The 21,636-nt window shown below is 46.8% G+C and overlaps 1 protein-coding gene across 1 annotated transcript; it reads right to left on the bottom strand.

The window, feature by feature from the left end:
* Window positions 1–1,876: 1,876 nt before the first annotated feature.
* KIF19 (kinesin family member 19) lies at window positions 1,877–15,584 on the bottom strand. The gene is made up of 17 exons (XM_086622488.1): window positions 15,474–15,584; window positions 14,508–14,595; window positions 13,771–13,907; window positions 13,402–13,527; window positions 12,687–12,881; window positions 11,753–11,905; window positions 10,751–10,873; window positions 9,911–10,064; window positions 8,769–8,943; window positions 7,598–7,787; window positions 6,757–7,027; window positions 6,463–6,584; window positions 5,312–5,454; window positions 4,756–4,855; window positions 3,182–3,338; window positions 2,497–2,604; window positions 1,877–1,953 (listed from the first exon to the last, which is right to left on the bottom strand). The coding sequence occupies exons 1-17, from the start codon at window positions 15,579–15,581 to the stop codon at window positions 1,877–1,879; spliced, it is 2,427 nt and encodes an 808-aa protein (XP_086478614.1). The 5' UTR covers window positions 15,582–15,584.
* Window positions 15,585–21,636: the final 6,052 nt, after the last annotated feature.

Genomic DNA, 21,636 nt, shown 5'->3' with positions numbered 1-21,636 from the left:
CAGCCTCACGTCTAGCAATTATCAAAGCTACAAATGATAATTTACAGGTTCTGCATCCAAGATCTCAAGCCCCAACTTCTACATTTATTAACAGACTTAAAATGCAGGTTTTACAAACGGGGAGATTAGCACATCACGTGGCTCTACTCCTCACAACAGTCATGGCAAATTACCAAACTCTTTGTTACACAACCTCTCTTCAGAGATACAGCCGCAAAGCGATGCATTCGTCCCAAATGTCCCACTCTTTGTATGAAATAGCTCGGAGCACCGCGACTCCTCATCGTGATTCAGCCCTAAGGTATTTAGCGGAGATGTATACGCTTAGAAAACTCCATTTTCCCTCACTTTTGGACCTTCAGAGTTTGCAGGTCACATGAGGTCTTGTAAATACAGGCTCAGCTCAAGATCTGCTAGCATGAGTTTGTTTTACACACAATCTGTGCCTATTCTATCTGTGTGTCCTTATATTTTTATATCTTTGTTTATCTGAAAGAGTCAGCCCCAGGGAACAAGTGTTCCTGACATTCTACTTCACCATCGCACCTCTTCCTGCTTCTTTCTGTTTCATAAGGAAGATCGGCTGCTTGCTATACCAGCTTATGCACTTGCGTTGCATCTCTACACTTCAGGGGTTTAAGGCATTTTATAAATACAAGTAATCTAAGCTTCCTCATCCCTGGAGCGAACTATCCCGCATCTTCCTGACAGATAGCAAAGCAAGAGGCATAGAGGAATAGGGAGCGCGCAGTGTCAAGCAGCAAGTCAGAAAGAGCACATAGGAGAATTCTTCAAAAGTGTCACAGCTGTACAAAAGGTTCTTCATCCATTTGAAAAAAACCTACCTGAGATTGTCATCTTGGATACTTCGGCAGACCTGGAAGGGAAGCTGCTCCTGTTTGGGACATGGAGTCACTATTTATTCAGTGCTATGATCAGAACCGAATTATTTGCAGCATGTGTAAAAAGCAGGGAAAATACTTTTAAAAAGCCCCTTATGGAAAAGGCTGCTGGCTGGAGATATTTGTTCTAAAAAGAAAACACAATCCTACGGTTTACCTCCAGGCTAGCTCTTATCAGGGTCTTCACCTATCACACCATGCCTCTTCTCCCAGCTGCAGTCAGATCTGAAATGCTCTGTAGATGGAAAAGAGCTTAGAGCAATCACGAGCTGCTCTCACAGTCAAACATCTGCTCACCCAAACAGCATTCCAGGCGTGCGTTACACCTCCCAGCTTCACAGCAACACACAGGGACAGCAGGGAAGAAAGGGGAAACTATTTCTCAGGCATTTACATTTGGTTTTAATAGTCAGGGAGCCTTTTGGATGCATGACTGGCATCCATGTTTTTACCCCAGGGAAAAAAGGCATCTCAGGCTCCATGCTGCTGTCTGCTGGGAGGAGAAGACTGCTGTGAAAATGAGGTTTTCCTCTTCTCTTGGACTCTGTTAACATCCTTTTTGTCTTACACAGAAGCTAACAGCCAGAGCACACATTACAGAGGCAAGACTTGCAGCAGGGCTATGGAAAAAGTAATATACTACCTATAAGGTCCCTCTCCCCCACTAGCCTTCCTCCTGCTTTTCGTCATAGAATCACAGAATGGTTTGGGTTGGAAGGGACCTCAAAGATCATCTAGTTCCAACCCCCCTGCCATGGGCAGGGAAACCCTCCACTACACCAGGTTGCCCAAAGCCTCATCCAACCTGGCCTTGAACACTTACAGGCATGGGGCATCTACAACTTCTCTGGGCCAACACAGAAGCTAAAATACATTTTAAGGCACACTCCCCCTGCACTCGCTTCGTTGACTTCCATGAGTCTCAAAACTGCAGTCCCTCGAGGCCATAGAGAGTCCTGCTCCTCCGGTGACTTCTATTTTGTCTTGGGCTGGTTCTCCAAGCGGGCGACCGACTGCTGCTTTTGCCGAGGGCTGGCACCATCTGCAGGCCCTGCAAGTGAGGGGAGATGAAGTACTCGGTTAAGTTTCTCACACTTCGATTTGAGTCTCCTTGCCAGTCAAAATGGGGAAGAGACAGATTGCCATGGGCTTTGGAGGGGAGAGTTTGGCAAAGGCACTAGGATCTGCACATCATTGCCTTAAGAAAATCCCAAGGTGACACTTTCAGTGGCAGCAGTATGTTGTCACATGGCTAACTCAGATTAAACTTTGTACTTCACATATGGATTAGGCTAGGATTATGAACACCTCTGAAAATGTGATTTTTCTCTTCCTAAGACGTTATTTTTGGCTAAGAGGGAGATGGAGTGTAACTCATTCTGGAACATTGCCCATGTCATCTGTTGGGGGAAAAAAAACAGGAAAAAAAAAAGGCATAAAATTTGGCTGTAAAACCCCTACCCATTGACTGCTTTCACAACTGGACTGTTTGTGTTGCATTTAAAGGTCTTTAGGTTCAGACTGCAACAGGGCAAGTGCTGAAGAATATAATGGTGCCTCCTGCACCAGCCAACCTGATACATCATGTACTCACCCTTGACTTGCTTCTGTAGGACCTGTCCTTTGACGCGATCAGCATTGCTCTTCTGGATGGTGCTTGCAGGAGCGTTGTCTTTTGGCAGCACCTCTAGTGGAGTCCCGTCTATCAAAGGCAGGGAGAGCTTCGTTATGAACAGTGGGAGCAGAGCACGGTTTAAAAACATTTTGCAATGCACCATTTTTTGGTAAAAAGTAAGAAAAATTAATCATCATCAGTAAGCATCCCTTACCAGAACGGGGAAGGATTCTGGTTACATTTCAATAGGATTTGGGTATCCAGTTCCCCTAAACATCCTGGCCTTCTGTGTCTGCATAAAGCAAAATGACTGAAGCTGACAGATGATCAGTGCAGCCTGTCATGTCTTGGCTCCTTGGAGACCCTGCTGTGGAGGTCAAGTATGTGAAACTATCTGAATGACTAGACTGAGATCAGCAACTTGTTGCATGTGAACCTAACTGAACACTAGTTTTTACTCCTAGGTTACAAAGGCATAGTTGAGGCAGCGCTCTGCAAAGGATATGTTTTCTATCAAAAGCTACTTAGACCATATAAAAAAACCAAGATCAGATAACAAATAGTTCTGCTCATTAGCCTTCACTCTGGCTTATTTCTCACATGGCAATCCATCTTTTCCAACAGAGCTGATGCAGGATGTCACCAGTGGCTCTTTGGCCCCTACCTGAATAGTGGCTGATAGGAACCTTGACCTTTGTGGCAATGGATATGCTACTCGCAGCTTTTGACTGGTGGAAGAGTCCAGCTCGGTGCAGGTGGTTCTCATAAGCTTTGTCTGTATCGGGGCTTGAGGGAGTCCACTGATGCTTAGCTTTCCAGGTCTGAAAGACATCGAGTTGAGTTAACCTCAGTGGTGGTGTCTCTCACCTCTAGTTGTTGCCACGTTGTACCAAAAAGATTCCCTTCCCCCCTGCCTGGCTTAGCTTGCTGTTTAGGCAGGAAGTCAAGGGCGTTATAGAAGAATAAAGATATTTAACTTATTTCCTCATGCAGTTTGTACTACGTTTCTCTTATTGTATTTGAAACCCACCCTAGCTCCACTGGGTCTATGCCTTCTGCTCAACCCATCCCCTTTAGAAAGCAACACAAAGGACCTACCCTGTGGAAGTTTCGTTCGAGGGAGCGAGATCTTTTCTTTCTGGCTGTCCTCTCAGCAGACATCTCCTGGTCTCTCCTGTTCTTCAGCACTCCCCTGGCTGGGGAGCATAGCTGGGTTCCAGCTGCGGGCTCTGACAGCAAACTCTGGGTACTTGCACTACCTCGTGTCTTACAATCTGGGATGGAATTGTCCTCTAGATACTTCATCTCAAGCACATCCTCCTCAGAGAAGGGGGCTGAGGAGACTTTGCTCCCAAAGTCTCTGTGTTGGGCTCTGGAGCGGCGACTGGCTGCAATAAGGGAGATGCTTTTGGTGTCGGCAGCAATTTCCTTCAAGGTCTTCAGACTCAGTGGAACAGCAGCAACGTCTGCAGCTGACTTGTTCTTATGCAGGTCTAGAGAGGTGGGGGAACACAGCCTGGAAGTCATCTTTCCTGCAGCAACACCTGTTGGTTTCTGCTAAAAATCAAAGCAATTGCCACATAATCTGCTTTTCCTTAAAAACTTTTATACTTTTCCCCTTCAAAGTACTTTCAAACATTTGGAAGACTTTAAATTTCACCTGAAATATTGTTATAACAACTTCTACGTATAAAGAAACAAAGGCAAAGCTTTTTTTATATCCCCCATGTAGAGCCATGGCTACAAAACGAGTCAGCTGATGAGCAAGAGACTGATGAGCTCCTAACTGTCCCTCCTGTTCCAAGGTGCTGAGTGAAAATGGTCTTACCAGACAGTCATCAAACCAGGATCAGTTAATGGCATAAAAGGAGGTGATCGTCCTGGCCATCACAGGTCCCCTCACACCAGATTGCATGGTGCTTCTCTATTTACAACTCCTATCACTCCACTGGACACGCTGGAGGCTGAGTGGAGGAAGAGCCCAACTGGAGGTGGCAGCTAAGCCTCTTCTTCACATGGAGGAAGAGCCCAAACTGGAGGTGGCAGCTAAGCCTCAGCCTCTTAAGTAAATCCCAGGCTTTAAATCCAAGGCCAGTGCTCTAGGTGTGATTTTATGGCCTGCTAAGGTTTACCCTCCTCACATACAATAGATTTAGCTGCTGTGCAGGTTCTGTCATCACAAGAGGAAGGTGCTATCCATGACAAATGTGCCTTGAATTCAGTTCCTGCCATACTGACCTGCTGAGCTGGGCTTTTTGGCAAGCCAGAGAAAGTTGGGCTGAGATGGATATCCAGAGCCTCCTCCTTCCTACAGGGTGTCGTTCTGGATGATCTTTCACTGTGAAAAGAATATACTAAGAGGTTAACAGATGAAAGCACACGCCCTTTATCAACAGGAAGAGATGAAACATGTCTAGCTGGGAGCTCTCAAGCTGTGGGGAAAGCCAGAAGCCTGGTAAACATGGTAATAAAGAACGCAGCAAGGAAGGACTTCAGAATTCATGAAGATTTTGTCCCCTGATCCTCACAAACTTTGCTGCTTTATTTGATTTAAATGCTTGCCAGTCAACAGAAGCAAATCCAAACATCTCCCATAGCCCTCTCTGCAGAGAAAGTTCCTGCTAAAACACAGAAATACTTTGCAAGAGCATTATACCAGGAAACTCTTTTTCTAACAGATTCCAGTTTCTAGAGTTTCTTCCAGTTGGATATCTCCCAGCTTTGGGGAGTTAGCTGGGAGTTGCCAGGTCCCCATAAGCCCTAGAGAATAGTGAATGAGAAAGATTCACATTACCTGTCTGACTCAAGGGTGATGGAGGGAATGTCAAACTTCACCCTCCAGGGAAGATCCTTCATGTTCCCAGGTAGACCCTTACTGATCTCATCTTTATTAGGATCTAGATGCTGATTTACAGCCGGTGAAGGGCTGTTGTGGGGCTGCAGGAAGACGGAAGAATGAGATCCTCAGCAGACTTTTCTCTCTGTAAAGCCCTTCCCCAGCCCAGGCTCTCAGCCTGTGGTCACAAAGACACTCTTGATACCTCGTGTGCTTTTCCATAGTTCCAGCCACCTGCTACTTGCTCCCCTCCTGTGGAAGGGTACTCGAAGTAGTTTAATCTCTCATACAACAACATGACTAACGTTAAGTGTATTATTCAAGGTGAAACCCAATTCCTTGCCCCATTTGTTCTAGGCAATCATAATAAACAGGAGATGCTGCTGCTTGGACTCCATGCTGAAGACTGTGGCAATTTCCTGGCAGCCCCTTATTATCTCAAAACACACACACGTGTTTTGAAGACAAAGGGGCTGGCAGCATCTTTTTTTTTTTCCTTGCAGGGAAGACCTGAGGACCTCAATAACAACCATGCCATGAGCGAGCAGAGGCCTCCAGATAAGATGGTCTCCTTCAACGGTCACTTGCAGAGCTGCATGTTTGGCCATCTCATCTTTGTTTTTCTGCTTCCCACCAAGGCAGTTCTCTCTCTCAAATCTGACATAGCAGCAACTGGGAGGATGAACACGCTGGCTCATGGACAGCCCTGCCTGGGTCCTTTTCTGTCGCTAAAAGCCTTATTAATTCTCCAAGTCAAAGGGAGGGAAGGAGGGAAGGAGGGAAGGAGGGAAGGAGGGAAGGAGGGAAGGAGGGAAGGAGGGAAGGAGGGAAGGAGGGAAGGAGGGAAGGAGGGAAGGAGGGAAGGAGGGAAGGAGGGAAGGAGGGAAGGAGGGAAGGAGGGAAGGAGGGAAGGAGGGAAGGAGGGAAGGAGGGAAGGAGGGAAGGAGGGAAGAGCTCCAGAGACAACATGGTTCATAAAACAAAGCTCTGTACAGCTCCTGACTGGCACCAGGATCCAGCCAGGCTTTGGGGGTGTGTGAATCTATGGCCGTGACACAAGATCATGGGACACTGTGGATTCTCCAGCACAAGGCTCTGCTCTGCCTTACCCTGAGCATGCTGGACATCACTGAATGTAGCAGAAGCAGGCGGCTCAGCGTCCCCTCTTCTGACTCAGAGAGGTGCAGGTGGTGTAACCTTGCCAGTGTCTCTGGGACAGGAATGTTCTGGGCTGGAGCAGAGATGGAGGAGGAAGAGTTAGAGATCACTCCCAGAGAAACGACTGAGAACTGTGGAGCCATGACATCCAAGACAAGGTTTTATAGGTGGATTGTTCTCCAGTTTGCCATCAGAAAACAAAGCTTGGAGATGATGACAAAGTGAGAGCAAAGGTGCTGCTTTACCTTTTATCAGCACCTGCTGCTGCTGAATTATTTCTTTGCAGAGTAGCATGTGCTGCTGCAGTTGCTGGATCACAAAATCCTTCTGGCACAATAGATTCTCCTTGTAGAGTGTATTCTCCTGCAGCTCTGTGTTGCCAAGCTCAAGCTCATGGGCTCTGCAGAGAAGTCTGAGCACCTCCTGCTGATCCTTACTGGTGATTTTCCTGGGGAAAAACTCCTCCATCTGGGAAGCTTTTTCCTTGGCATTTGCTAAGTGCTGCTCCAGCTCTGTCTGAAAAAGATAGGGGTTTGTCAAGGCAGTTCAGCTTCTTGGAACGACAAAGGCATCTGAGCAATTCTCTGCTGTGTCCTTCACGCTGAGATTAAAGTAACATCTATGAAAAATATTTTGCTTATTCTACTAGCAGCCACCATGTCACGGCAGATATATCCAGAGGCACAGTCCCTGTCTAGAGGAACGTTAGCCACCAAAAAAATAATCACCAAAAGTGATTACCAAAACATCGAACAACCAGTGAGTGACAAACCCTCAAAAACGACCCTGAAAGGGGAAATGGGAAGAATTAGCTCACTTATGAGTGCAGAAGCCCAGTGAGTGCTTTTCCCTCATCCTAAAAAACACAGGGACAGAGGCAGGATGCAAACATCAACATTCCCATGCTGTTTCCTTCAGCAGCCAAACGTATTTAGGAGTCGAGCTGCAATACAGGTGCCACACTGCTTTGGCAGTGCCAGCCCAAAACCACAAGAACCTCTGAGTTATACTGCTGCCATCCTGTCCCCAAGCACCGGCTGGGCAGAGGTCAGACCTGTGACCATAAGGGCACCTTCTCCTCCTCACCTTCAGGGCTGCTGTCTTGCGCTGTTCTGCCAGCAGCAGGTTGATCTCTTCTCTTGCTACTGTAACTTCGTGAGGTTCAGGTGAATCCATGATATCCACTTCCCTGTCTTCCTCCTCTCTGTTTCTGTCCTTCTCCTCCTTTGCTGGCTTGTCATAGTCGCACGCACCCTGAGCCTTCTCTTGTTCCCAGCTGCCAGCAAAAAAAGGAAGGAACTTCTGCGACATGGTGACATAACTGACAATGCATGCATAGCCCTTCATTGTATCTGTCCAACTTCTTGCATGACAGCAGTAGAACTAATTAGTCCAGGCTGCTCTGGAGCTGAACAAACCATGCAGATGAGTGCAATTAGCTTCCAACCGTTTGGAGGTCTGTAAGACAGGCCTCCTATGTGATCTTTCCACGGCAAGGGGAACAGTGCTTTTCCCCAACTCATCCCAAATTGTTGCGTATTCACAGCTACTCGTTGAATATCTTTGATGTCCTCAAGACTGTTTTAACTACAAATGACCCAAATCCTAAGGGACTATAAAATTTACAGAGGTGACTAGTGTTAATGAGAGGGAACTGACACCTACTTACAATTTATCCAGAAGAAAGGGATGATGCTGCTTTCTCTGACATGAATTCATGCCCAGATGCAGTGCATCTGCATGGAAACCACGTCACAAACAGAGTGACTGGTCTACAGAAGGTCCAACAATCCCGGTCTGCACTGCCATCCAGTTTTTCCATTAAAGTGCAAGTCCAGAATAAGGTCCAAATAGTCTTGAGCTTCAACTTGCTGCTAGAGGTAGCTGGTTGCCTTACCTCTTGCTATATCAGGCAATTGCACTGCAGTGCAGCACCACGTGCAGGCTGTAGTCTCCTTACAAGCACCAGGAGGAATTAGGGATGTTGTTTCTCAATAACAGAAACCACCCATTGCAAATATAGCACCTTAATCTAAGGCTCAGAGTCTCTTGGACTTAATCTACCATAAATCCCTGGGTACCTTTTGCAGACCACCACCCTCCCAAATTTTCCCTCCTCGCATAGGTAAATCTCAAACCTACACTTAATCTCATCCTTTTGTCATTTTTGTTGAGGGGACCATGGGTTATTGACATTTCTTATGGTGAGTTTGGAGGTCCACGTATAAATGGTGCTGCAAGCTAAGGAGGTACTCACTCTGAGATTGTTAGGAGGTGCCTGCAGGTATCGACGTGCAGCTGAATGTTGGTGTTTTCCAGCTCCATCAAACTGCGACGCATCTCCATTTGCTCCCTGAAAGCCCCGATCAGCTGTACCCGCAAGGTGTTCATTGCCTGGCCACTGTGTGCCTCAGAGCCTTGCTGCCTCTCTGCTGCAGGAGAAGACATTTCTGATCTGGTGTTAGGCTGGGTGAACTTCTGCCAAGTCCCCACAAAACTGCTGTGGGACCAAGCCACTTGGTCCACGTGTTACAAGGCATTTGTTTATAGGACTCTGCTTCATTCCGCAGCCTCTTGAAGTTAATCATGTGCTTAAGAAATCTGATACATCTTTATGATTGTATTATTAGTGATAAATAGGTCTCATTGCTACTGCTTCTCTGAGTATTAAGAGGATACTGCATTGCAGGGACATCTTTTCTGTCTTTCCATTCACTAAAAAGAAAAAGGTATCAGTTTTCTGTGCTTGTTGTCTAGACATGACCTTGGGCATTGCAGCAGAGGTCTATTATACCTCGTGTCGTGTCTGTCAGAGAACTCGACTATTTTTATTTCGTTCCTTGCCAGATTCATTGACAAAAGGAACAATCTCCAGCGCAGAACAATCAGTGTTTTAAAAGCTTCGCCTTGCCCTCCTCCCTATTTTTTTTTTTTTTATTTAAGTGCAACAAACCATAAAACAGAGCTCCGTGTCCTGACACGGCCTCAGAGCCCGCGATGATGCGGGCTGCAAACTCGGTCACCTCTCTGTGAGACTCAGGACTTCCCACAGCAAATGCTACCACTTGATGTTAAAGCTCTTTTCAAGGGCAGGTTTGTGAAATTTGACACATTTCAACATTGGGGAAGATGCTGAGAAGGTTGAAGGTGTTGTCCAGCATCACACAGCACATCAGAGACAGGCTCACACAGAAAAACAACTTTGTTTCCCCTGCCTGCCTCCTCTGCCCATCAGACTACGTTATCCGCTCTGCTTCTCTACAAGCATTGCTGAACTGGCTTCCTCCTGCTACGTCTGCATGGAGGCCCACCAAGTGCTACCACAACACATCCACACAGCTCCTCTCCCAGCTCCCTTCCCTCCAGATATCCCAGAACAGTTATTGTTCCTGGCTCTACCTTGCAGATCCCCGAGGTCGGAGCTGACTGCACTTTTCTCCTTCTCCTGGTTTTCCACCCTTGCCTTCAGATGCTCTATCTCCCTGCGGAGGTCTGCGATGATGCTGGTGTATTGGTCGATGTGGTAGGAGTTGTTCCGCAGGTTACGTTTGACCTGGTGAACCAGAATACGTGAGCGTTTGTCCCACAGCCCGCTATTGGTACAATGGCTGCAAACAAAGCTATGCTGAATCCTGTGACAGGGAAGAATTTTCCCTCCTGAGCGGGGAAACTGTAAATTAGTGGTTTTCTCTAACTCTGGAAAATTCCCAAAAGGTAACAGAGAAAACCAGGGACTCTGTGTCCACAGGGAAAACAGAGATCCACAAAGAGTGAAAACCCTGTTGTAGATCATTGTTCATCTTCCTTCACCCCACAAGCTTCTCCATTTTATTCCTCCTTTCTGCAGCCCCTCAGTTCCTCTTCCAGGCCCAGCATTTCCACTGGGACATTCCCCATATGATGTCCTTCCCAAAGCCGTCTTCTGACCATCATTCCTTATGTTCTCCACCCAGGTCCATACCAGGCACATCATCCTCTGCCTTTCCATCATTCTGCTCCCTTGCTTTGCCCCTCATGTTCCTCTTCTCATCCATTTTTTTGTGACCCACACAGTTTACTTTCCACTGTTCCCTTCATCTGCTTTTATTCTCTTCTATCGCTCACACTGAGCTTCTCTACCATCATGCACTACCCGCCTCCTGAAGTTTGTTCTCCCTTCATCCACTACATCTTTTATTTCCACTTTGCAAGCTTTTAATCTCTAACCCCCACCTCCTTGTGAGTTGTCTGCTCATTTACCTGTGTCTTGATGTTTTTTGCTCGATAGGCATACATCAATGTCGTTCGAGATTCTTCAAAGGAGGTACTGGCTGGGCTGATATGTGCAATCATAACAGTCCTGCTGTTGCCCCCTAATGAGTCCTAGAAGGATGCAACGTTGATGTGGTTAGTATGGACACGACAGGGCCTTGCTGCTCAGTGGTAACCGCCATGGCTGGGTACGCCTGCAGTTCATTGAGATTCTGGTGGAGAATCCCAATTAGAAGTGAAGGAAGTGCTGGTAAAAGACCATTCGTTAGGCCCTCTCTCCATCAAAAGAAAAAAAAAAAAATCAATAAGTAATTAGGTTTCTACAAAAGAAGAATTTTGCAAGAAAATCGTAATTTTCATGAGAGAAGCCTGCCTTTTACTCCATTCCTTCTCTCCACCGTCTCTAGAAAACACATCTGTCAAGCAGCTCAGCACTAAGGCTTGGGGTGAGGGTCATAAATGAAGTTGTAAAGGATCCATAAAATAACCAGTGTAGCAAAGAGCCTGTCTGCGATCTTTCTGATTTCCTAAGGGAGCGGTGACTTATGACGGCACATAGTCACTCTTAGTCCCTCTTCCTCCTGCCCCACAACATTCAAATTTATTGACCAATTTCAGCCAAGTCTTGTAGATGGGATGAAACATTCAAAGTCAGTAAGTTCATTAAAAAAGAAAAAGAAAATCACTTATCACCTGAGACCTTAGAGACATACAACTCAAATCTATAGCATTTCCTTAACCCTATAGGAGGTCCTTCCTTAACAGCACAAATGACAAGACAACATGTTTGTTACAGAGACAGACAGCACTATCCGAGCCAAGCCCTGATCGCATTGCAAAGCTCATGCAAGATCCTGGAGGAGCGTTCCAGGCTGGATAAAGACAACACACAGAGATATTCCAGGATCAGCTCTCAAGCCCTGTCTGATTTGGGTGGTGATACCAGCAACAGACACGCCAAGCTCCTTGCAGACCCGCAGTGTACGGTACCTTCAGCAGGCGTGTGAGTTTGCTGTCCCGAAAATTGACAAACTGGGCCCGGCTCCCCCCCTTCTTGCTCAAAGCGTTGATGCAGTTGCCCAAAGCCAGCAGCGAGCGGTTGATGTGGGCTCCTTCCTTCATCCTCTTGCCCTGGTTCTGAGTCTGTTGGGAGGGGAGGGAGGGAGGAGGGACAGACAGACAAAGCACACGCTTCAGAACGGTGGGTCTGCGCCTGGAGAAGATGTGGGGCATCACCGTGATCAAGGTTCGGATGTCAAAGCAATGCCTCCTACAAAATCGACCTGAAAGCACAGGGTTAAACCCCACTCTGAGGCACAGAGGTGCTGGTAGGAGTACGTTTCTGGGGAAAGATGAGCCAGCTCTGACCTCTTGGTTCTTCAAAGATAGCTATTGATTATCTTCTAAAGATGATTTCAGAAATTAAGAGATATAACTACATCACTCCAGAATTCCTGGTCTCAGTAGAAACACTGGATATGTAAAATCTCTCCCTCAAATCACCTCCCTGAGTTCCAGCATTTCCTCATTGCCACAGGAGCCAGTTGCTTTGTTTTCCACCCACCAGCATCCCTCTGTTCCACTGGTACCAGCTTTCTCTCCGACAGCCCAGCTGATCCCTGCCTAACAAACCTCAGCTTCTCTAGAGACGTGAAATTCACTGCTGCTTTTTCAGACCTGAGAAAAGGCTGCACCCAAAAGCTGGTTTACATTTTTCCAATGATACTAGTTGGCCTAATAAAAGATATTACCAATACGATCAAACTTGGTCAATTTTTAGGCTGTCTGAGGTCCAAGCTACTGCTCTAAAGCAACAGAGAAACAAAGATGTTTCCCCAGGGATGGGACCGTGCATGCAGACCCTGCACAGCAGGCCAGGGAATCCAGCCTGGTCTCACCAAAAGCTGCTGAGCTGCAGCCGTACCTGTGCTGCTCTCTCTGACCCCGCCAAGTCGACCATGAAAAGCTTTCCAATTCTCATTTCCTCTCCGATCGCCTTCCTTCGGCGTTCCTGCGTCACCGTCACCTGCAGCACTGCGTGCGAGCGGGAGGACGTCTTGTTGGCAGCGGTGGGTTCCTGGGTGCGCTGCTTGTTTCCTTTTGTCAACAGCTGCATGATCTAAATGACACAGAAAAGGGGTTTTGCTGTTGCTTTTCCCCTGATCTCCTCCTTTGGCTTGTGACCTTGCAAGTGCGAGTTTGTTGGGTTTGGGGCTGTTTTCCTGGGAGGCCTGTTTATGTCATGTCCGAGGCACGCGTCGAAGTGCACATCAGTGTAGCTCGAGGGAGTTTTGTTATTTCGTCTCCTTCTCTGAATGGTTTGTTGACAGATGTGTACACAAATCAAAGCACTCTTGTCCTTCCAGGAAAGCAGCACACACCCTGGGAAGCAGAGCTAGCAGGAGGTTAGCTGGGGATTTTAGTCACTCACAGGGTTCCATCTTCAGCCCTTTCCATACAATTCATCACATTAATTGGTTTCCTCCAAGGTCCTGCTACAAAAGGTCCTTGCTACACAAGGTCCTTGCTACTGAGCAAGCCACCAGCAATGGGAAAGTGTCAAGAACTTTGAGTGCACTGTTGCATGTGAGCACAATCCCCCTCCCTTTTTCCTCACCACGGACCGTAGCCCCACGTACCTCCTGAGCATTTGTGATAGAGACTTCTGTAATTCCTGCTATTTGGATGCTGCCTCTGGAGTCCTCTCTCAGGTCTAAGAACCCTGAGGATGGGTTCAGGAGGTCACGGATCACTTCGTTATAGATCTGAGGGTAAGAAACGAGGGGTTGGTGTGAGACTAGCACTGGGTCCTCAGATCTGCAAAGAGGGTTGCGTTGATCCTGTATTTCTTTGGGGTGGAAGAGAAGACGGGAAGATTCGAGCTGTACAACCCGAGGGGAGCATCATGCGATGGACAGACTTGGACACCCCACTTCCCATTGTGCCTGCTCCCAGGGGCTTGCTGAACTCCCACAGAGCCCGGATCCAAGGCAACACAGACACTTCACCTCCAGGTAGGACATGGAGACTGTGTAATCCATCTCTTCAGTGGTAGCTTCAAGGGCCTTAAAGAGGTCATCAAGAGTGCGGATGTAAATCCCCGGCTCACAGTCCGTCCCTAGCATCGTGTAGGTTTTTCCTGCTCCTGTTAAAGATACAAAGAAGAGCAAATACCAACTTCCATGTGAGCAAGTTTGCACAACAAGTAGAGCCTGATTTCCTTCTGATTTCTGTCCTTCAGACCCAAACTTCCTCTAGTTACTCCCGCTTCTCACCCAACAATTACACTGCCGCCAGAAGGACATGGCACGTGCCATCCAAAATGGATAGGAAGAGGACTTGCAGATGGGAAGATAGGTAGGTTAGCTGTCTAGCTGGGTGTTCAGAGCTGGGATAGAAATGTATTTTCATACAGTCTGTAGTCTATAGGTGCTTTCTGCAGCTATGTCTGTTCTCCTGAGATCAGCCTCCAGCATTGCACAGCTGCCCTCATCTCCTCCTCCTCCTTAATGGGAAGATTTGTCTCCACTGAATTCCAGCCCAGTTAAGTGACTTCTCAAACAGTGCAGCTTTGCTGTTACTTTAGCATTAAAGGAAGATCCACGCTTCCTGATGAGAAAATGGCATTTCAATGCTTTAGTCTTGGACTCAACAATAAGACATTGATTTGCATAATAGTGCATTTCTGGTTTGTACAGATACATTTTATTCATCTGGAGCAGCACAGCAACAGGGACTACTTTACCTGTTGGACCATATGCAAAAATGGTTGCATTGTAGCCAGAAATGACTCCTCCTATCAGGCTTTTGGTTGTAGACACATATACTTCCTCCTAATTCAGTCAAAAAAGCATATACTTAGGGTCAGGCATAACAGCTGTCCAAACAATCTATACCTAATCACATTCTCCATAGTTTTCTCACTATGTTTTACAAATTTCCCATACTTTGGAACGATTCGTGAACAATTTGAATTTTGACACATCATCAAAATGAGCAGAAAAGCAGAGGTTTATTGAATTTTCTAAAGGCAGGCAAGATGCAGGAGCTTACTAAAATAAATGTCCTTAAATTTGATTTTATTTTCCTGGGACTCTGAATACGGAATGCTTTGTTTTTCCTTTGTGTCTGCTGAAGAAGGGAATAAATTCTCTCCCTGACCTTATATTTTATTGTGAAGTGCCACTGGGCTTCCAAAAACACCTCAGGTAGCATACAAGGAAGCTACGCTGAGGTTTCACGTGAAAGAGAAAATGGACAACTGAATTGCTTGTGAGAAGCAAGGCTGCATTCACCATGATCTCATCCACCGGAGACCTCGGGAGACAAAGCTCTTCCTCTCTGCTCGGGTGTGTTGCATCTGGGGAGCACCAGTGCGGGAGGGAGAGGCAGACCGAGCACTGCCCGTGTCTGCCCACGTCTCTGACAAAAGCAAAACCCTCACGGTCCTCTCGCCTTCAGCACTGTCACCTTTTGTCTGGGTGACATGTGGCCTCTGGGATGGGCCGTTCTACTCACCTGCCAAAAACATTGGTCTAAGCAGGGAAAACAATTCTAATGTTAAGGCTGTTGGTTAAAAAAAAAAACAAAAACAAAAACCACAAAACAAAACAAAAAACCCAAACAAACAAAAACCAACCAACCAAACAACAACCAACAAACAAACCAACCAACCAAGAAAAAAACAAACCCAAAACAGGAAGGCTGTTACCTGGGTTGCTCTGTAGTCAAAAACCACGTCAAACACAAATGTTTTTTCTCGGGATCTGTTAGCTCGCAAGACATCATCTGGATCTTCACTTGGATCCATCAGGACCATGCTCTGTTACAAAACACAGTCAGAAGAACCGTTACGTCTGGGTTTGGTTAACGGCCCGTCGGGATTTCTTACAGCACTATCACCATCGCATCTCTTGGCCAAAGGAATGTTGCAGTACATGGAAAAAGCACTTATGTGCACAATGCAGAGGCCCTTGTTTCGTAACTGATGTCACAACTTCTATAATTTGGAGAACTAGTCGCTGCTGCAAAACGCTTTGAAAGTCCGTTGTGCAGTGAAACAGTCGCTGGAATTGGGTAACAGCGGTGGTTATGGGGACGTGGCACCCAACTAACCCCCTGGCAAGAGGGAGGGGGACAGGACCTCTTACCTCAATTGTCAGCCAAGATTCAGACTGAGGAGCTGGGAAAGAAAATAGTTAAGTTCCTTGGGAACAAAAATGCCCAAAGTCATCTTCCAAAGCCTTTCCTGCAGCAGGACTGATAGAAATATCTGCATTGCTCAAGGACAGAAACTTCATTCCATTTCTGGCTTTTATTAAGGAGAAAACAAAGGTGGGAGAGGAGTCGCAGCAGGTTACAGAACTGGTTCTGTTTCTTTTCAGTCCCTCATGATCTATTCTAGTACATAATTATCACGGTATATAATTACTGTGGAGAATGGTATTCTTTCTCCTCCACTGAAATGGCTCCTAAGGAGATGCTGGAGCCTCAAGGGAAGGGACAGAGAACCCTGTGCCTCCTACCCCAGAGCAGCTTTCACTCTCTCTCAGGTAAACAGATCATTAGATAAGCAATTAGAGCATAGATCAACCACCACTTGACCTACAGAATAACTGCTTTGGTGTGCCAGGCATGGGAGAGACACGAGTATCTAGGACAAGTGCCCATGGGCCTTCAGGAAACATCAAGACTTTGGTTTTTCTTTTTCTTTTGCATGTCCTGCTAAATTCCAAGCCTCTAAAGATCATCTCTAGTTTTCATTTGCAAGTTTACAATTACCAGGACGGCACTTTTTTTTTTTTTTTCCAATTCCTTAGTTTTCACTGGTCCAGCTCAGGCCTTAAAACCTGAAGCAACACAAGAACAAACTCCGCAGGGAACTCCTGGTTTATCTTTGGCAGTGGCATTTGCCTGCAAAAGATGGGCTGACAGGTGATCGTGCAGGTGCAAGTGTGACAGCGAAGAGCAGAGCTTGGAGAATGAGGTCAGCATGTTTCCTTTAGAAATTCTGCCTGTAACACTTCCAGGCCCCTATTACTGAGTTCATGACATCCAAATTTTGCTTACAATGTATCCGTGCATCCAAGAGAGTCCTCCCCTTTCAATCAGAGGCTAAAACCTTGTCTAACTACCATTATTCTAAAAGCATAAATCTTCTGCTATTGCACGGAAGCATTAAAACATAACAAGACACTAACAGTCAATTTTGAGTTAGGATTAATAAGCAGATAGAAGCAGTTCTAAATGAGTTAGGCTGGGAGTAAAAATAGCAGGGAACATGATGTAAATCAAAATACACCAAGAGATCTAAGTACTTCAACTGCCCAGTCAATTAATTTGCTTTCATAATTACAGTTATTTGCATTATTAAGAGAAACTTATTCTCATAGATAGAAGTTACTCAGACTAACGCAGTGCACATTTCCCTCCCAGATTTCCATTAGAGAAAAAGAATCTCAGGGCAGATGATGCAAGCCTGAATAAGCTGTATAAAAATAAAGCTGATACCCTTGTGAGGTTAATGGCTGCTTTAAAAAAAAGAAAAAAGGATGTTTCACCAGTAAGGTGTTAAACAAAAATTGCATTTGTAACATAATCCATAAAGAGGAAAGAGCAATTCATGCTCTCTTTGCTTCTGAGGGCTGCTATCGTTTGACTATTGCGTGGAGACAAGAGCCAAGATATATTACAGAATTAGTGTGTGTTCAGGGAGGGTTCAGAGAATGATCAGCTGAAGCACGACAGAAAATAATGGGATTTACATTGGAAAAGAAAGTAAACAACAAAGGCACAATAAAAATAGGTAAATAGATGTAGCGATGTAGAATAGGTAAGTCAGGACCTCCTGTGATTCCTGCCTCAGGGAGGAGCAGGAGGCAAAAGGTGCAGAACTGGAGGAAAGCAGCACCGTCTGCACGGACAGCTGCATCCCTGCTGCGTCTCAGCGAGGCCAGGAGTTGTACAGGATGGGAACCAGAAGAGCCAGAATCTCGTGGTGGTCCGACGTGGTACCCAGAGGCCTCACGCACCGACTGCCTGGCCCCCATCGTGGGGGCTCTGCTGTGCCCCAGGCACAGCCCCCAGCTCACCTGCTCACCCACTCTGCGGGCAACGAGGGCAGCTCCCTCCTCCACTTCTGCTTCGTTGATGGGACGGATGCGAAGGGCCACCTGCGCACACAGCACACACACAGCTGGACACGTGCTGAGGCTGCTCGGACTGACCTGCAGCAGGGCTGAGCTCTGTGCAAGCACCAGCCAGATCGACAGCTTCTCGCCGCATCTCTTCCACGGATCGATCTGAAAACCTTAAGCTTAGGGCCTAGAGAGTTTAAGGAAATTTATAAAGTTTAAACCAGTGAATTCTCCCATGATTTGCACTTTTATCTTGACAAATTCTTCCTCTGTCTTCCCCCGTTTCTGTCTCTAACGCAGCAAGACTCCAACTGATTGACAGAGAAGGCGGCAGAATGAACTCAGCCGTGTCATTGCTGCTGCCAGCAGGAACCGTCAGAGGTCTGGGACCGTGGTACCACCAGCTGTAGAGCTGAGCACACTTACACATTCCCCCAGTGTTCCCAAAACACTGATTAACGTTATCCATGACAGAGAAAGGGAATTGCGTTTCACTAAGTACCCATTTCATTTAATCCCAGGTAGCAATCATTATGAGCCTGTTCAACCAGATCAGAGCAAGTTGGCCCTGATGTGTGCAGGTCCCGCGAGGTTCCTCGGAAGCTGGAATTCATCGCAGGACTGGAGCGATTATAAAGTAGCAATTAACTGCCAGTGCCTCAGTGTCACAACTCAATCAGTCAGAAACATGGTACGCCAATTTGAAACACAGACGATAATTTGACTCGAAGATTCAAAACACACAGGCTGTGCTCGTCAGTATCGATAACGTACAAGAGCATCTATACATTAAATGGGCTGAAATATACGTGAGGCAATAGAGAAAGTGTGGTGCCATGGATCCGTTGTGGGTTTATTAATCGGGCCCCCTGAAGCTGGGGTCCTGCTCTGGCCCTGACTCACTTCGCAGCGGTGGGTGAGTCGCACAGTCAGTCTGAAATCCCAAACCTACGCGCCTGCCGGAGGGTCTCCAGAGAAGACCACCAGTCCGAAACTCCACTTAAAAGCTGCCCTTGGCATATCAGTTAATAACCAAGATTTGAAAAAAAAAAACCAACACACACTATTTTCACCTTTCCATAGCTGTTTTTCCCTTCATAAATACAGCAGCATCCCCTCAGCAGCTCCTGACAGGAGAGCTGATGCTGATAAAACACTGCATGATGCACAGAAACGATGCCTCATCGGGAGGGCGTGCAATTATTGAAACAGACTCCTTCTACAGCCTCCTCAGGCACAAGCAACTGGTTCCTACAGGAACCAGATTTAATTCCACAGTAACGACTCAAGCTACCTGTCAATTTAATGAAGGTTTCACGAACAGCTTCCGATCTCAAGCCTGGCAGTAGAATTTTTGAGGAGTCCCAGCAGCAAAGGAACGTTTCTGTGCTGTGAATATCTCTCAGGGTACAAGGTGAGCTCCTTGGCTTTGGAGAGCTTTTAATATTCACAAGAACACAACAATTAGCTTAGCTTCATCATCTCCCTAAACACGTCTGAGTGACACTGTTACAAGCATCTCATTGCCAGGGGCTGAACTTATCTTAGAAGCATTTGAAAATATCATCTTGCACACCATAATCCCAAATCCTGCAGGAGTACAGGACAGTGCAAGTCTCTCTTGGACAGCCTCAACCTCCAGCATAGTCTGGTTAATCGCTGCATTGGTAGCCACCGAGGGTAAGAAAACAAACCCAAATAAGCAGCATGTGGAGAAGGGTCACACCAAGTACTAAGGCTTTTCCTTGCCTTAGAGAGGAACGCAAGCTATTCTAGATATTATTGACTTTATTTTAAGCGATTCCACTCTGACCAGAGGTTTCTGTGTCTGCCCCAGTCGTGTTTCGGCACATTGCAAGAGTAATGCTTGAGTGGGAGCCACAGGGCTGAAGGTTGAAACGTGGGAAAGGATCACATTTTCAAAGCACTCCTTTTCCTCTGATCAAGACAGACGCCGAGGTCCTGCAGCGATGGCGAGGACTCTGACAGGACTATGACCCCAGCTGCTTTTTGCTGCTTACTGTGAATCTGTCACAGATCCCAGAGATGGGCACACTGAAAAAATCACTTTCCAAGGAGGACTAACCACCACCACCTGCCAGGTTACCCACTCTCTCCTCTCCTAATACACATTTTTGTCCTCTGCAGGATGCTTATACGCAACTTCTGCTTTAAATGGCACAGCGCTTTGCACAGCGAGAGCAAGTCTGGGTTTTTTCCTTTGGCTGGGCCACAGAGCCCAGAACACCAGAAGACAGCTGAGGAATACAATTGGAAGGATGTCAGGGCTGGGTACAACCCAGCTGCTCCTCCCCATCCACTGTCCTCCCCTAAGCAAGCGGACTCACCGTGAGCTGCTGCTCCTTCCCGGCCGAGCTGCGAGATGCTGCCAGCTCAGGGCTGGGGGATTTGCCCAGCGAGGTGCACATCTTGGTGGAGCTTCAGGAGGCTGCCCAGGCAGGAGACTGCTTCAGAGGCAGCAGGGATCACCCCAGGGAGGGAAAAGAGAGGCAACACCTGCGCTCCCCCAGGTGGGAGATGACTGCAGGAACAGCAGGAGAGGCAGCAGTGAAATACTGAGCCCCAGGGCAGGAAGGGGCTGCAGCAAGCACCATGCCCAGCACTCCACCTTGTACAGGACATGGTGACAAGGGTCAGGACACTAAGGACTGGGAGCAGCTCTGGCTTGTTAGGTGACATGACAAGCAAAACGATCTGCCTGCAAGGCCACATTAGTTCTTTACACACAAATCCAGCTGCACACCCCCTTGGTGAGCAGGCCACAGGCTTCATTTTTGCCCTCCAGGATGCCAGATTTCTTCTCCCCTCCTTCCCTTAGGATCAAACACACAGCACAACCAGGCACAAAGGCCCACGCTCCACCAAGAGCTGAGCAAGAAGCACCCTGGGCCCTCTGGTCTTGCACAAGAACTGACAACAGTCGTTGAGACCACCAGGAAAAGAGTCTGCTACCTCCTTGAGCTAAGTGCAAGCTTCCATCCTACTGTCACCACATGCACAGTGGGGTTTCATGACTCCGCGTTCAGGAAGGCAATCCTTCATTATTTTTAGTGTCAGTCCACTCATTACAATAACCTATTTAAAAAAAAATAAACCAAAAGAAGATCACCTTTTGACTTCATTATTTATTGACAGTAAAGGAGGCAAAGCTCATAAAGGTTACAGTAAGGTTTTATTAAAAAATAGCAGAATTTAAAAAGTTTAAACTTAGTGTAGCAAGTGAACAAAGCCTGCTCTAGGAAGTTTGCATTAAGGACTGCAGATGGTTAAAAGGTCATGAGAACATTTATTTATAACAAATTCAAAATAAAGATGTAAAAGCGAAGAACAGTCCAGGATTGTATGAATTGTTCCAGTTAATCTTGCTATTAAAGAACAATCATTAAAAATACTTAAGACAATACTTTAATAACAGGTACATACTATCCTACGTAATGCTTAAGGTTTGTTTCCCTCCCCACCTCCTCACCCAAATTCTGGGCCCTTCAAGGCATTCAGTGAGGTACGACTGCTGTTGGAAGCATTTCCCCCCACCCACACATCTCTCTATACCGTACCTACAAACCAGCTGCTGTTTTGACCATCCTTCAGAAGCCCTTGTACAGGCCACAGGCTGAAAGCCAGTGGCATAAAGCACCTGAAGCTACACACCAGCATGGATTCAGTCCAGCAAGACCCTTCCTCACTACCACAAGTCCTCGTGTTATGCCGAGATGC

The sequence above is a fragment of the Tauraco erythrolophus genome, chromosome 17 (genome assembly GCF_009769465.1).
Source record: "Tauraco erythrolophus isolate bTauEry1 chromosome 17, bTauEry1.pri, whole genome shotgun sequence".
NCBI classification, from domain to species: Eukaryota; Metazoa; Chordata; class Aves; order Musophagiformes; family Musophagidae; genus Tauraco; species Tauraco erythrolophus.
Note: the sequence above shows the minus strand (reverse complement) of the source record. Positions and strands in the feature narration are given on the sequence as shown.